This window comes from Canis lupus, chromosome 18 (assembly GCF_003254725.2).
Source record: "Canis lupus dingo isolate Sandy chromosome 18, ASM325472v2, whole genome shotgun sequence".
Lineage (NCBI taxonomy): Eukaryota > Metazoa > Chordata > Mammalia > Carnivora > Canidae > Canis > Canis lupus.
Genome location: NC_064260.1, coordinates 20,141,289 through 20,155,988, shown reverse-complemented (window position 1 = coordinate 20,155,988; position 14,700 = coordinate 20,141,289). Strand labels below are relative to the sequence as shown.

Below are 14,700 nucleotides of genomic sequence, written 5' to 3'. Positions count from 1 at the left end.
CTCTGCTTTTTTGTCTCTACATTCAAGCTCTCTAGAAAGCAAATTGACTGTTTGGTTTTATCTATAATCTCTATAGCAATGATCAATCTGAGTTCTGACCTTTGAATACATACATGTTCACATCACAGCACTCATAAAACCTCTATCTTTTTTTCTCCTAAGGTATACATCTCTCCTGATAACTCAGCTGGACATCTTGAAGTATTTTTACCCTCTCTCCTAATTTTGTTCCATATCCAAACTTCCACTGCACTCCATCACCTATTTTTTTTTCTGTGTACTCCACCATGCTATCTGGGGCACCTTTGTGATATAATGTGCAGACTGAGCAGAGATCTTCCTAAAAGGGAGTCTCAAGTTCTCCTTGAGAAAGAGAAAGTGGCCATGTCCTACGTAGTTTTTCTTCATTCTCCTGTTTTTGGCTTTCTTGCTCTCCAGTCCTTTCTATTGTAGGATCATAGTGCACAGTACTGTGTGTCCTCTAGTTTTTGCCTTCCTACTTCCTAGTTTCGGGAACTGACTCCTCCTTTTGGCCACACAAGTTGGCAAGTCGATTTAAGGTTTTATGATTAAAATGAGTAAAATAATAAATAGTACCTTCTCATAGATATCCACAAAGATTAAATGAACTGGTATACATGAAGCTCTTCACAGCACTGAACAAAGGCTAGCCATGTGATATCAACCCCTAGACACAGGCTTTGTTATCTCTTACATTTACCAGGAGACATTCCCCAAATACCATTGCCTGTCACATAGTCAATTAAATATTCTTCTTGATGTTTGAAGCTTCCTAAATTTTACTCCATGCTGTTTTTCTAATCTCTTTTGTTGATCCCATATTAGGGCACATTTTCTATATTCTTCCTTCTGCCTCCCAGTAGTTAGTTGCATTTTCACATCTTTTTCCATAATATTAATGAGACCTCAGATGCCTTCATTGCAGTCCTCTTTGGACTTTCAAAATCCTATACTTGCTCAAAATCAGCAGTTTCACCTTTCTGAAGTTATTGAATATTCTGAGAGATTACTCTTTCTAAGTAGCATTTTCCCATAGTATGCACTAGGCTTACAGTTCCCTATATGTTGGTATGATATGCTTGTCCCCAGTTAAATCCTATACTTGTTGAGGAAAAAAATTATTTTACTCTCTGTCACTCTATAAAAACAAATTTTTAACATCTCAAAACTCTTATTTTCTTTTGATTAACTATTATGAACATAAATATTAAACATTAAAATAGATGTTAGCCCCTCACACACCACTGCATAGAGAGGCTATCTGTACTATTGTTGAATGAAAAAAGAAAAAGATAAATGATCAATATTTAGCTGTTGGACATTTGTTATGTGTCAGAAAAAAAATAGTTTAAAATGCTGTGCAGTAGGAGATTATTGTGACTTTCCATTCTGAAGACTTTCCCAAACGTTACATTCTAGCCTGTGTGTTAGCATAGAAACCGATTCTGTTCTCTCTCCACAGAAGATCCTAGAAGAGAAGCATAGTTTACAGAATAGGAGAGGACCGTGTGATGGAATTCCATCTCACATGCTCACCTAAGCCCTCACCTCATCCACATCTGCCTGTCTCTATTAAACTAGATCATAAATAATAGCAAGAAAATGGGGAATTCCAAGGAAGGGGATAACATTCCTATTTACAATATATTTTTTAAAGTTAAATGCATGGCATTGAAGATTTGGAATCTGTTAGCAATAGAAAAGCTAGAAATGCCAATATTATTATTGAGAAAATATAGCACTCCGATCTATATCTGTATCTATACCTATATCTAATGTCCTACTGTCCTCTCTTCTATACTAAGCCAACAGCTATAGTGAGACAATTTCATTTAATTTTAAAACCATTATCATTTGTAGCTAAGGAAAAAAATACCGGAAAATTGTACCCTCTTGTCATGAATAACCGGATTTGAAATGAATACTTCATATTAATTTGCCAATTAAGTCAATGCCTCAGTGAAATAAAATGGTACTTATTTATATTCACAGTAAGAGCAAGAGGTCAAAAGGGATGAATGGATGAGAGAAGTAAAGGCTTTGGCACTAACAGAAATTTCCATATAAATTGGTCAATCTAGCCCATTTTATGGATTGTTTCTTGTTGTTCTCCATGATCTACTATGCTCACTTACTCATTTGAGCCATTGGTATCTAAGCAGGCTGAGAGCCCAGGGCAGCACCCTGATTATGTTTTATTTGGCCAGCATTGTAGTAAAAAAACTGAGCTTCCATGCCTTGGGGCAGGACACACACTCTCAAGGTTCACAATCATCGTGTTCTTATGTTATTTTGTTCTTGGAATGTTCTTGGAACCTTCACTTTTTTTTTTTTTTTTTTTAAACCCTGTCTCCAAACCCCTGAAGCCATTTGAATTTGCCACTGCTGGTTTAGAAATTCAGCAGATCTGCTTCTTAGTCTGGTCTTCCCTCTCTCTCAGTATAGTTCAGTGAGTGTGAAGCTCATTAGAAAGAACCAGGGTGGGAGATGAATCCTAGTTTGCTGTGCAAAGCCTGTGTATTGAATCAAAAATTAATTTTTGCTAAGACTACAGGCAACCCATTGCATATATGCTGGCATGTGTCCTACATAACGTTTCTGAAAGTATTTTTGCAGAATCAGCATAAAGCTTTATAAGTAGGAAATGTTTACAAGACAATCATACATTATTACATGTATTGTAAAAAGCAGCAGTTCACCAAGTGAAAAAGTTAATACCAGTTTCGCCAAAGACTCCTGCTTCATTATTAAATACAATCAATTTTAAGTGTGTGTGTATATATATGTATTCTTATCTATATAAAACTTTTCTCTGTTAACCAAAGCACAACTAATTTTATAATTAACACATAATAGTTATTACATTATACATAATTAATACATAATTCTATAATTAATCACAAAACACACTTACTTATTTCTCATTCAAAAGCTATCAACATAGCCTTTAGACATAACAAAAAGCCACGATTTCTACTAACTGACCCGCGTCCCTCTAAACAGCTTTTATCAGAATTTGGATATCATTCTTAAGCCAATGGTGCATTCTTGTTAAATGTAGTTATCCTCTGAACATTCCTGTGTCATGTGAAGTCACCAGGGTTCAGAATCACCCTTGTGTTAAAGACACAAAGTTGCCAGGCACCATGAAGTATAGTAGTGGTGCACAGTGCAATGGGGACAGAAGGCAGACTGCAGCGCAGGGCCAAGAAATACCCTTTAGAACCCCGTACCTTCTTGATTGTCTTCTCAATCAGCATGTCTCCGACGGGCATCAGAATCCCCCCCAGCAGGGCGAGCACTGCCCCGATGACAGCGCCCGCGATGAGCCCACAGTTGCGGTCACAGCCCATTCTCTTACGCAGGGAAAAAAATTCAGGTTCAGCACCTGCTGCTCTCAGACTCCCAGGTCTGATGAGGTGGTTTCCAGAGGTCTGGGTCTAGCATGAGAAAGAGATCATAAAACAGAAGCTTAAATATCAGTACAACAAGATCAAAGTACAAAGAAAACGCAACTGAAATATCCCTTTGCCAGTTCCAAATACACAGATGCTTTTTCCTTTTGTTTAATGAGATGGACTCACCAGGTTAGTCCCTCCCCTTTCTTGCTTTTACCTACCTACCTACCTACCTACCTACCTACCTACCAGTGGAAGAAACAAAAGATACTATCATATAGGGTATTTCCTCAAAATTCTCGTCTTTGAAATTTTCTCCTATTGCATGAGTATTGAAATGGTATCTCCGAGAACATGCTTACTGTGCTTTCTCCCTTATCTACTGTCCCGGGACACCCAGATGCATCCTCGCCCTTCATCTGGCTTCTCCCCACACACAGTCACACACATCCTGTCTGTAGCTCTCGTGCGGACTGAGGTCTTCTCTGTCAAATGCCAAGCAAGCATGGTGTTGTCTTTACTGTACCTTATTCACGAGTCTGTAGCAAGGTCAGATTTTATAGGAAATGTTCTGATGAGTCTCAGAAAGAACCAATTCTTCTAATCATTTGTAAGCTGTTAAAATAAAAATGCATGGTTAACTTGGGAAAATATATTGTCAGGAAATTAATACCAGAAGGCCTCTGATGTCACCAAAATTAAAATCACTACTAAAAGAAAATCTCATTTTCATGAATACTGAGCTCTTGCCTAATTGTTTTTTTTTTATAAACAATGTGGAAAACTGAATAGTTCAAAGAAGTATACCTTACTTTCAATTTCGTGGTTAACAATTAACTTTTGTTCAGACCAGAGGTATGAAGAATATCAAGAAAATATATAATGTAGAGGATGTCTAATTTTAATGGTAGGCATTGCTTTGTTACTAGCTTCAGAGATTTTTTTTTTTTTTACATATTCAACTGCAATATTGTTTATTTTTTTATCATGGGCAATTGCTTCACCCCAATTGTGTTAAAACCAATTAAATTGTGCCAGTGTGTATTTCACCTGGCGGATCTTAACTTTTGGTGCCTGTATATACTATGTGGTTATTTCACAAAGATTGAAAGAAAATGATTTCTGAAGTGAGTAATTCTATTTAAGAGTTTATTCCTTCTCATATTTGGAAACACATTCATACTTTGGTTGTAACAATATTCTTTTAAGTGGGGCTGATCTGACATTGATAAACAGTCAAAATGTGCTTTGTAGCTTATAAACAAATATTCCCTACCTCTTTGCCCAAAGCCATGGAAAACACAGTGCTAAAAGAATGGAGACTACAGACAAAAAAAGATTCACAAAATATTTTTGTCAGCACCGTAAACTCAATAACAAAAATTATATTTTGTAATGATCTCGGATTTTCCCTCCACAGCTTAGTTGCAACAGAAGTGCCACCTTTAACAATGTCATTAGCACTTATTTCCACTGGAGGAACTGTTTCATTTTTCAGGAACATTACTTGCATAGCTAAGAAAATAAGGAAAATTAGACTTTTCCTCAAAATGGAGAGACAGAAATGTCACACAATTTTCCCATGGCAATTTTATTTATTTACCTTTACTCTTTCTAATCTTTGTGCTCTCCCTTTCCCCATGCCTTACACCTTGGATTCTTCTGCTGTAAATCATGATGCACTGAGCTCATTCACATGGAGGTTCTGGTGGCTAAGAAGCTTGAATACGATTAGTGTCATATGTTTTTTCCAATGTAAAAGGAAATATATAAGCCTCAGCAAGTGAGTTAGCTTTCCCCGTGGACTGGAGTTGGCTTTTTAGTAATTGCTTAGGAGTGGAGTGTGAAGAAAAGCTTTCCTTGCCCTCTGAAATCGTGTAACGTGCTTCCCATCCTGGTGTGTTCTGTATACTATGAACAAATAATCACAGTCAGGGTAGCTTGTTAAGTAACACCTCACTGGATGCTTATTTCAAAGACCATCCTCCAGGTCTCATTTGCAAGTTGTACCTTAAAGTAGCAATCCAAATACAGAGATCTAACCTAGTGTAGTTGAGACTAGTAGACTGGAGATTAAGCCCAAACCTGATTTGCGACTCTTGCCAGATGACTACGAGCAAACCACCTAATCTCTCAATACTTCAGTTTCCTCATGTGTAAAATCAGATGCCAAGATGAGATCAGCAGTTTTTAATTTAAGTAGCTGAACTGGTTCTTGAGATTCTAACACGGAAGACAAATGGGCAGAGCAACTATAGAGGACAATGGTCGTGGGCGCCCTGGCATCTTGGTTCTCAGCTTGGTCTCCCCACTCCCCCCTGATATCTCCTTTCCACTTTTAGGAAGCTCTAGGAGAATCTCTATAGAAATCAATGGCTCTGCAAACCCATTTAAAAATTGGCATAAGAAGTCCCCAGAGTCAAATTGCAGTTTTCTTTATATAACATCCTGAATCTGTTTAACAGGACAACTCAAATATTAAGTCATCCCTTTAGGAAAGTTATTTTATGTTCTGTATAAATGTCACTAAACATCTTCACTAATAATGTCATTTGCAACTCTGATGGATGGACATAAAAGGATTAAAAAATGACAATTCTGGGATCCCTGGGTGGCACAGCGGTTTGGCGCCTGCCTTTGGCCCAGGGCACGATCCTGGAGACCCAGGATCGAGTCCCGCGTCGGGCTCCCGGTGCATGGAGCCTGCTTCTCCCTCTGCCTATGTCTCTGCCTCTCTCTCTCTCTGTGTGTGTGTGTGACTATCACAAATAAATAAATATAAATTTTTAAAAAATGACAATTCTATTGTTGCTAAAATAGATATATGTGCACAGATTTGCCCTTCTCCAAACTCTATGCCATAACCTAGTCATGAATCTGATATTTTCCAGAATTATTCTCTTTTATTCAAGCAGCCCATGTACTACAGAGAAGAGTTTCTGCAAAGGGCAAAGAGTCCCAAGAATGTCCACTGGAAGACCTAGCAGACAGCATATGTTGTCCAGTGCCTCCCTCACTAAACCTGGAAACTCATTTTATTACTTCTAAGGACCCAGAGCCCCAGAGACGTCAAGTAATGGGCATGCCTGGATCCTGCCTAGGCTCTGTCTGCTGTAAATTTAAAACTGAAGTGAGATAGTACATCCATTCCACTGCTGTTGAGTTAGGTTCAACAGAAAACATAAGGGTCAAGTAATTTATCCTGTTAAATCTCATGGTTAGACAGTTATTGGGATAACACTGGTCTGGGTGATATAGCTGCAAGTAATAATCTAACATTACTTCACACATATACCAATACTTTTAAGACAGACTGAGTTTGTGCACTTTTTTTTTTTTTTCAAATTTTCAACTGACTGATGCGCTCTTGGTATTTTGTTGTAAGTTTCCAACATTTTCCCCCAAATAATAGGCAAGATATTTGACATTACTTGGGTTCATTTATTTTCCTTTAGTGCCTTGACACCGTAATAGGTATTGTTATTCCACTCATACTTTAACCTTATGCTTCCTATTATAAAATTAAAATTAGTTTTATTCACCTAAGGCAAAGGAGGGCAAACACATTGTGTTAGACACACACTGAGTACATAAGAGAAAAGTCCAAGTTATAGCATTCTATTCAACAGTTTTTCCACCCATGTTTACCTTCAGGAAAAAAAAGGGGCATAGTTTGTCCCCATTCTTCTCTCACATTTAGCTAGGGCATGTAAAATTTGTGTCTAGCACACTTGGTTTTCTTCATAACATAGTTCCTTACATATTAAAGTAGCAATTGATTTCACTTGCTAATTTTGGAATATATTTTATTATTTATTATTATTTCTCCATCATTAGAATAGATGAGACGTTGATATCTGCAATAATTTACTTCTTGCTTGAAGTACACAAATTTAGAAAGCAAAGAATAATCACAAGTTCAGGAAGGAAAACTAATGGTTGAGACTTGTATAAAGAAAAGAAGGTGTATTTAAAAATATCACATACCTTTCTTGAGTCTATAGGGAGATCAGCTGTATCCTATCAGTTTACAGATTACAAATCCTATTCCTTTTGTAGAATTTGTAAGTGTATCTTATTCCCTTGGGTTATCTTTGAAAGAAGGAAGAAGAATACAATTTTTCTTTTTTTTTTTCTTGGTAAACCAATTAAGGGTTTCCAGAATGAATTTAACAAGCATTACACCTTTTCACTATGTTGGAAGCCTGATGGTAGAAACTTGAGAGACTGAGCTATAGGAAGCCTCTCCAATAATTAGGTCAGAAAATCAGAGAAACTTCCCAGAGGATCTATAATTCTTCCCATGTGTGGATAAAGCTGTGTTCCTTGGGAAACTCCACCCAGAGAAGGCATGGCCTAGAGGTAAAATTTCTTGGGATGTGAATTGCAAAACTTGAAAAAGCTTCAGATTACAAGAGTATTTGTACTATAAAAGAATGCCAGGACCTGCATGACATTTTCTTACTCATGAGTGAGTATCTCAGATTTCCTATTCTATCATAAACCTTCTTTGCACATTTCCTTAGAATAGAAAACCAGACCACACACTTCTGCTTTCAGACACAGACACACACACACACACACACACACACACACACACAGTTCTTTTGATACACAGCCTTCCTCACCTAATAAATAGAGTATCTGCCCATAAAACCCATTTTTGGAGACTTGAGGGGGGGGTGATTAATTCAACAGATTGGATATGAACAATGAAAGCTTTTAAAATTAAATTCCTTTTCACACTCTTACCCTACACCATGCCTGGATGTGTTTGCATGCCATGATTTCTGAGACATGAGTATGATGCAGAATCAAATCCAAGTTAGTTGCAATGGGTGTAAATCAATAGTTTAAATCTGTTTATGCTTCATCACGTGGAAACAGAAGGCGATTAGATCAGTACTTTATAAACTTCTATTTAGAAATATAATTCTTTACATGCAATTCCAATATACAAACATAGCTAAAAGAAAAGCTATTCTGGCAAAAGGGGGCAAGAACTGTGGCCCTTTCCCCTTCCTGTCATACTTCACTTGGGCTCTGAGTCATCCTCACAGAACTGTAGAGCTCTGCAGAAAATACTTACATAACTAGATGAGAAGTTCTCCAACATATTTTCTTATTGAAGTTACCACAATCCTTTTCATATGTACATTTGTATCCTATTAGAATATGTGGAGGTAGGGGCACTTGGGTGGCTCAGTCGATTCCGTGTCCAACTCTTGGTTTCAGCTCATGATCTCAGGGTTGTGGGATCAAGGCCCACATCAGGTTCTATGCTCAGTGGGGAGTCTGCTTGGGATTCTCTCTGTTCTTCCCCTTCTGCCCTCCCCAGACCCTCTAAAATAAATAAATAAATAAATAAACCTTTAAAAAGATTATGTGGACATAAAAATATGTAATAGGAAAAAATGTATAAACATCTATAATATGAAATAATACATATCATTAATTATACTTTTCAAATATTACAATTTAAAACTCGTTTTGGCAGCAGTTTTAAAACAATAAGTACATTGGACTTCATATGTCATACCAAGGATCCTTCTAGAAATAAGCCTATCTTTTGGAGTACTTGATTACAGGGATTACTAGAAGTTTGAAATGATTCTCTTAGGGTCATGTCAGTTTAAATAGGATTGTCTAGAGCTTTTCTTGATCTTTGAACTTCAGAAGGAATGTTATATTTTTCCTCTCTTGAATTGTATTACAAACAATAAAATGCCATGTGGTTTGTGATGGTTCAGATTCTGGACTTTGAAGTCAAATGATTTAGGTTTAATTTGGGTCTTGATAGGATAATTTCTTTGTGGCTAAATTTTCTCTAAAATGGCTATATCACTAATCAAATAAGTTGTAAATGTCAAACAAAAGTAAATGAGGTTATGTATAAAAATTCCTATCATAGCAAATGGTATTTTAACATGTTATCATGAAATGTTATTTTGAACTGTGCAGTTAAACAGTAAAATGTTATTTCATATTGGCTAAATTCTTCAATAAGTGTACATAGTTTACACAAGTAGGAATGATTATTTGAAAAAACACTTCAATGACAATAAAATCTGATGAAATGATTTTTTTATATATATAGGAACTTAGAATATCATGCAAGTGGAAAGGCAGCTGCTAGCTTAGGAGATGCGACTTAAAAGTTTGATCCATAACTTGGGCCAGTGACCTAAAACATCTTGCGATTAAATCAAAAGATAGCTACAGATTTGATCCTTCAGAAACAAAAAAATCCACAAGAATCAAAAGTGTCTGAGTAAACGTGGCCAAACATTTTCATAAAAAATAAGGGAGGCAACTATAAATTCCAAACTTTCCAGTACATCCTGTGCAAGTACTCTCCAATTGTAAGGATGATGTTCCTCCCAGGCTAACCTGTTATCTGATGATGGTGGATTAGATTCATTGTTCTGGTATAATAATGATGCTGGTAAATAAAAATTTTCTACATATTTTTCTCTCATAAAATCCAATGGACCACTAGACTCTACATAACAAAAACCCTTTTAAAATTTCATTTTATTTTCTGAACCAATATTGGAAGCAATGTTTCTTTTAGTTTCAGAAGGTAGTACTATATTAAAACCATAGAGAAGACTGAAAAATGCATGCAAACATTTTTAAAATGTCTTTCACCACGTTTCCTGATAATTCCCGAAACTGTGTGAGATTTAGTGCAGAGAGTTTATACCATTTCCAGTATGAATTAACTTACTGTAGTTAAGCTGAAAACTTTATCCTAGAACGATTTATCCTTTATTTAAATTTGGTGTCACCATTGAAGGAAATAATCTGCTGATATTTGTAATAAGCTTCCTACATGGCCAAAAATATTAATTTTGATTTTATTCTCCTACCGCATTTTATATAATTTACACTAATTAATTAAATCTAGAATCATTGTCTGGAATATAATTTACATTCCAAGTAGCAATTATGGTATCTTTGTTCATTAGCGGGGGAAAAATGCCTAACAAGAACATATCCAAAATACACATTGCATTTAACCATAGTGACAAAGTCGGGTTCACCAAAATCAATGCAATTTAGTTAGAAAATGAAACACATCAGTGACTGTCAAGTAAGAAGTAGTTAACTACAAACTGGAAAGTATTTTGACATAACAGTGGCAAGTCACTTAAAAGAACCAATGCATTATTTTAATCTTATGGTGAATTTTTATTCCTAATTTAAAGTAAAATTCAGGTATAAACAGCCTAGTTGTACCATGAAAGTTTTACAATAATCAAAGTGGATTATAAATCATTTTAAATATCTACAAATAAATGTTTACAGACAGATGTAAGACTTTAAATATCAAAACATAAAATGCCACTGACCATTGGACAAGGTTTTAATATTTTTTAAACATAAAATGTAGAAAGACTGGCAACCTGGAAAACACCACAAACTTAATTTTTAAATAAAGCCTAATGACTTTGAAAAACCGTTACAGCTTTTTGTTGAAGTTCTACAACTTCTTAAAGAGTGTTTACAGAGTAATCTCCTTTCATTTAGGAGACAGAAATCCTTTTTGTTAAAAACAAATCATATGACTTACCTTTAAAAAAACTAAGAAAGATTTTTCAATCAAAAGCTCAAACATTTGAACAGCCAGTTCTTGGTAGGACCAAATGGTATTCTTCAGAAAAACCCTACACTAAAATCCTCATTACATAAAGTGTGTGAGTTTAAATACGCTTAAAAAAAAAAAAAAAAAAAAAAAAAGGACGTTATCGAATCCCAGTAAGTGGTTTGTTGTCAGAGAATTAGGAAAAAAAAAAAAAGAAGAAGAAGAAGAAGAAACCCACCCACATCACACTACTGGTATGGCTCTTAGGAGTCTATTTTTATGGTCTGGTGAGGACCCATTACCTATATCTGAGACACTCAGCAGGCTTTTTTTTTTTTTTTGGACATTTTCCCATCCAAGTAAGTCAAAGGGCAGAGAAACAAAAGGCACTGGCTTGCCGATCTGCCTCTAATATATTCTATTTTCCTACATAACTGTTATTCCAGACGATGAACAGGGTCCGGGGGTGGAAAGTGTAAATTGGGAAGAATTAGCAGTCTCACTTCCTTGTCGTAATTTAGCTTGCAAAATTCCATGAGGTTTCAATAAAATGCACTTCTCTATACAGTTTTGATCTGAAATACACGAAGACTAAAGATTTTGAAAACAATTGGAGACAATCAACAAGGATGACAAACGGACTTTAGAAAAGGAAATAGCATATTGTTCTAACTGGAAATTCTTAACTGTTTATTACTTTCTGTTAATTTTCCAGGAGTTTCATGAGCACAGCAAAATACTGCTATGAAAACAAAAAAAGTAAATTTCCCTTCAATTTCTTCTGCCAAAATATAACTATTAAATAACATTTAAATAGAATTACATTTAAGATGACCTTTTCAAGTAAAAAGGTATTTATTCCAGGTACTTCAAAAGAAAGGCATTCTTTTAAAAATCCCATAAAAATAGAAGGTCTTGGCGGGCGGGGGTGGGGTGGAGGTCATCTTACAGAGAAATTCTCAAAATCATGGAAGGCAGATCAAGATCTTTACAATGTTAAACTGTCATCTGTCAGACAGGCCAGCTGAATAGATGCCTCTAAGACAACCTTGAAGTAAAGCAAGCTAACAATAACAGGCAGAAATATATTTAGTTCATTAGATCATATTTAAATAAGTCCTTTTCATTGGACTGCCTGTGTTAATTCCTCCTGAGAGTGTGGTGAATCTTTTTAGTTGTTAGTATTACAGTACAACTGGAAAGGAATCTGAAATGCTCTTTTTCCCTCATGCATTGCTTACTTTTTCCAAGGTATTTTTACTGACACATGTATTTAAAAATTAATGCTTAGGTATTAAAACTTGAGATATATTGGGATTTTTTTTTTTTCAAATTTTAGACCACTTAGCTAGGATAAAGGAGAAATGAACTTGTACAATCTTCTTGTGATTTACGCTTTTCGTTTCCAAAGAAGAGCTTAGAAATTTCAGGTAACTTAAAAAGAGGATTCCTCTAAACCGTGACCATTTATCTTGGCTGCATTAGTCAAGAGGTAATAAGGGGCTGTTTTAAGAAATATTCTGATTAAGAATGTCTGTTTTATTGTATTTTAGCTGCTTGGATCTATTTCTTCTCAACTTTAATTCTCACATATCTCCCCCGCCCCCCGCATGACAATACAGAAATAGCTCACCGACACAGGAGTTGAGATAGTGCCTATTTTAAAGAGCAAATTTTAAACATATTGAAAGCATAGTTAAATTATGAGGAAAGCATAAACACTATTTGAGAAAGATACTTTGGAAAAAAGACAAGCAAAATAGATGCTTTAAGTTGACACTGAACTTACTTGGATCATTCATCAGTAGCCTAATGCCATCCAAACCCTCTGGCTGTCTCTGGAGAAGAAAATGTCACACACTCCCAAGCAGTCCAAAGAATCAAATTTACATTCCCAGAGGCAGCTGTGTTCAATCCCATGGACAGCAGTTCCTGAGTAGCTTTCTGAGTCTTGTGTGCTAAGACCCGGAAAGGGCACAGCTAAATAAAATCCGTAACCAAATATTTAGATTTGGAGCAACATATATACCTTGAACTATAAGGCAGAAAAGTGCTGCACCCATTTCCACATAAAGAAAGTTGAGGCTTTCCTTTTGGGAAAAGAATATGTACCCACAGTATTTTGAAGGGATAGATTTTATGTGAGAGTACACCTTGCCTTATGTAATCCACTATAGCACTAGATGAATCTAGTATAATGAAGGATAAAACTTTCAGCAAAGTAAAGTCAGCTTAGGCATCATTCTTTGGGATTTTTTTTTTTTTTTTTTTTTGGTCAGAGACAACATAGAGTTTGGAATCAGACAAGTGAATTCTGATATTACTGGGCACTGGTTGTATCGGAGGGGGGTTGGTAGTTAAAGGATTACTTACTCTTATTCTCTTAATCAGAAAATGGACAAAACTAAGTAAGAGGATGGTAATAACTAAATGAGAGAGTTGTGTCAACACAACTCCCCTTTGACAGGGGCCTGATTACTAGGCGCTCAAACTCAAATCCTTTCCATCAGGCCCCTGCTCCATTTTTTCCTTTCTTTTGTATTTTCTTGAGATTACATGGCACCATCAGACATAGATCTGGCTTTTTTTTTTTGGCCCTGATTTTGCATCTGCTGGAATTTTGGCTCCATGAGGAGGGGGACATTTGTGCAGTCAATTCGCTGCTGAATCCCCAGTGAAGACTAGGCTCACCGCTGGTAACCAGTTAAATAAATGATCACATACAACAATTGTCATAACCGTGATAATATTTTAAAAGGAGTGAGAACTGAGGGCACCTGGGTGGCTCAGTGGGTTAAGTGTCTGACTCTTGATTTCAGCTTAGGTCATGATCTCAGGATCGTGAAATCGAGCCCTGCATCAGACTCTGTACTGGGTGTGGAGCCAGTTTAAGATTTTCTCTCCTTCTGCCCCTCCCCTTTCTCCCTCAAAAATAAAAAAAATAAAAATAAAAAATAAAGGAGTGAGGATGGCCAGAAATCAGAAGTTACTATGGTGTCTGTACCACATTTATTCAATGGATTGTTTGGGATGAAGAGCATCTGCTTTGAAAGTCAATGGACCAGAGTTTGATTTTGGAGTTCATCGCTTCCTAAAGTATGTGACTTGTTGCTAACTACTTCGCTTCTCTTGGTTACAGTAGAAATATTGGCTTTTCAGAATTGTAAAGATGGACAGTGATAATATAAAGAATTTAGCACAGAGCCTGACATAGTGTTTAATCAATACTTGCTATGGTGATCATTGGCTATCAAGCAAATATTTATTTTAGGGAATTTATTATAGTAATACGGACAAATAATATTGAAAATTATAAAAAGGTATAAAATGATGAGTTTCTTTCAATTCCCATTTCAGGTATGTTCTCAACCTCCTATAGCTTTACAAATATTAAATTTACATACATAGGTGTATGGAATAATACATATACCAAATCATACTTTCTGCAACTTGACTCTTCTCAAATTATGTGCCTTGGAGATACCATATTTTGGATAGAGTTGATGCTCTTTTTTCCCATTATTGAAAAATATTCCATAGTAAATGATGTATTGTCTTGTAAATAACAGATCTCTTATTTAATGGACACTTTTTTTTATTTGCAGTTTTTTGATCTTACAAAAAATATTAAGCATTCATGCACAGTTTAAAATTTTTTTTGAATGTAGTTGACACAACGATGTTAGTTTCAGG

The 14,700-nt window shown here is 35.8% G+C and overlaps 1 protein-coding gene across 14 annotated transcripts in view; it reads right to left on the bottom strand.

Moving 5' to 3' along the window:
* Nucleotides 1-14,700, bottom strand: part of CD36 (CD36 molecule) — a 76,103-nt gene that overhangs the window by 25,730 nt on the left and 35,673 nt on the right. For 6 of the 14 annotated variants that reach the window (XM_025449274.3, XM_049096668.1, XM_049096666.1 and 3 more), the window contains 2 exons: nucleotides 3,946-4,034; nucleotides 3,255-3,461 (listed from right to left, as the gene is read on the bottom strand). In XM_025449274.3, coding sequence (XP_025305059.1) covers nucleotides 3,255-3,374 — 120 coding nt within the window. In that variant the 5' untranslated portion in view covers nucleotides 3,375-3,461; nucleotides 3,946-4,034. Of the gene's footprint in view, nucleotides 1-3,254; nucleotides 3,462-3,945; nucleotides 4,035-7,406; nucleotides 7,512-8,508; nucleotides 8,763-10,995; nucleotides 11,326-12,796; nucleotides 12,949-14,700 lie in introns of those variants that run through there. The other 8 variants (XM_049096665.1, XM_049096664.1, XM_035701402.2 and 5 more) reach the window with 7 other exon arrangements.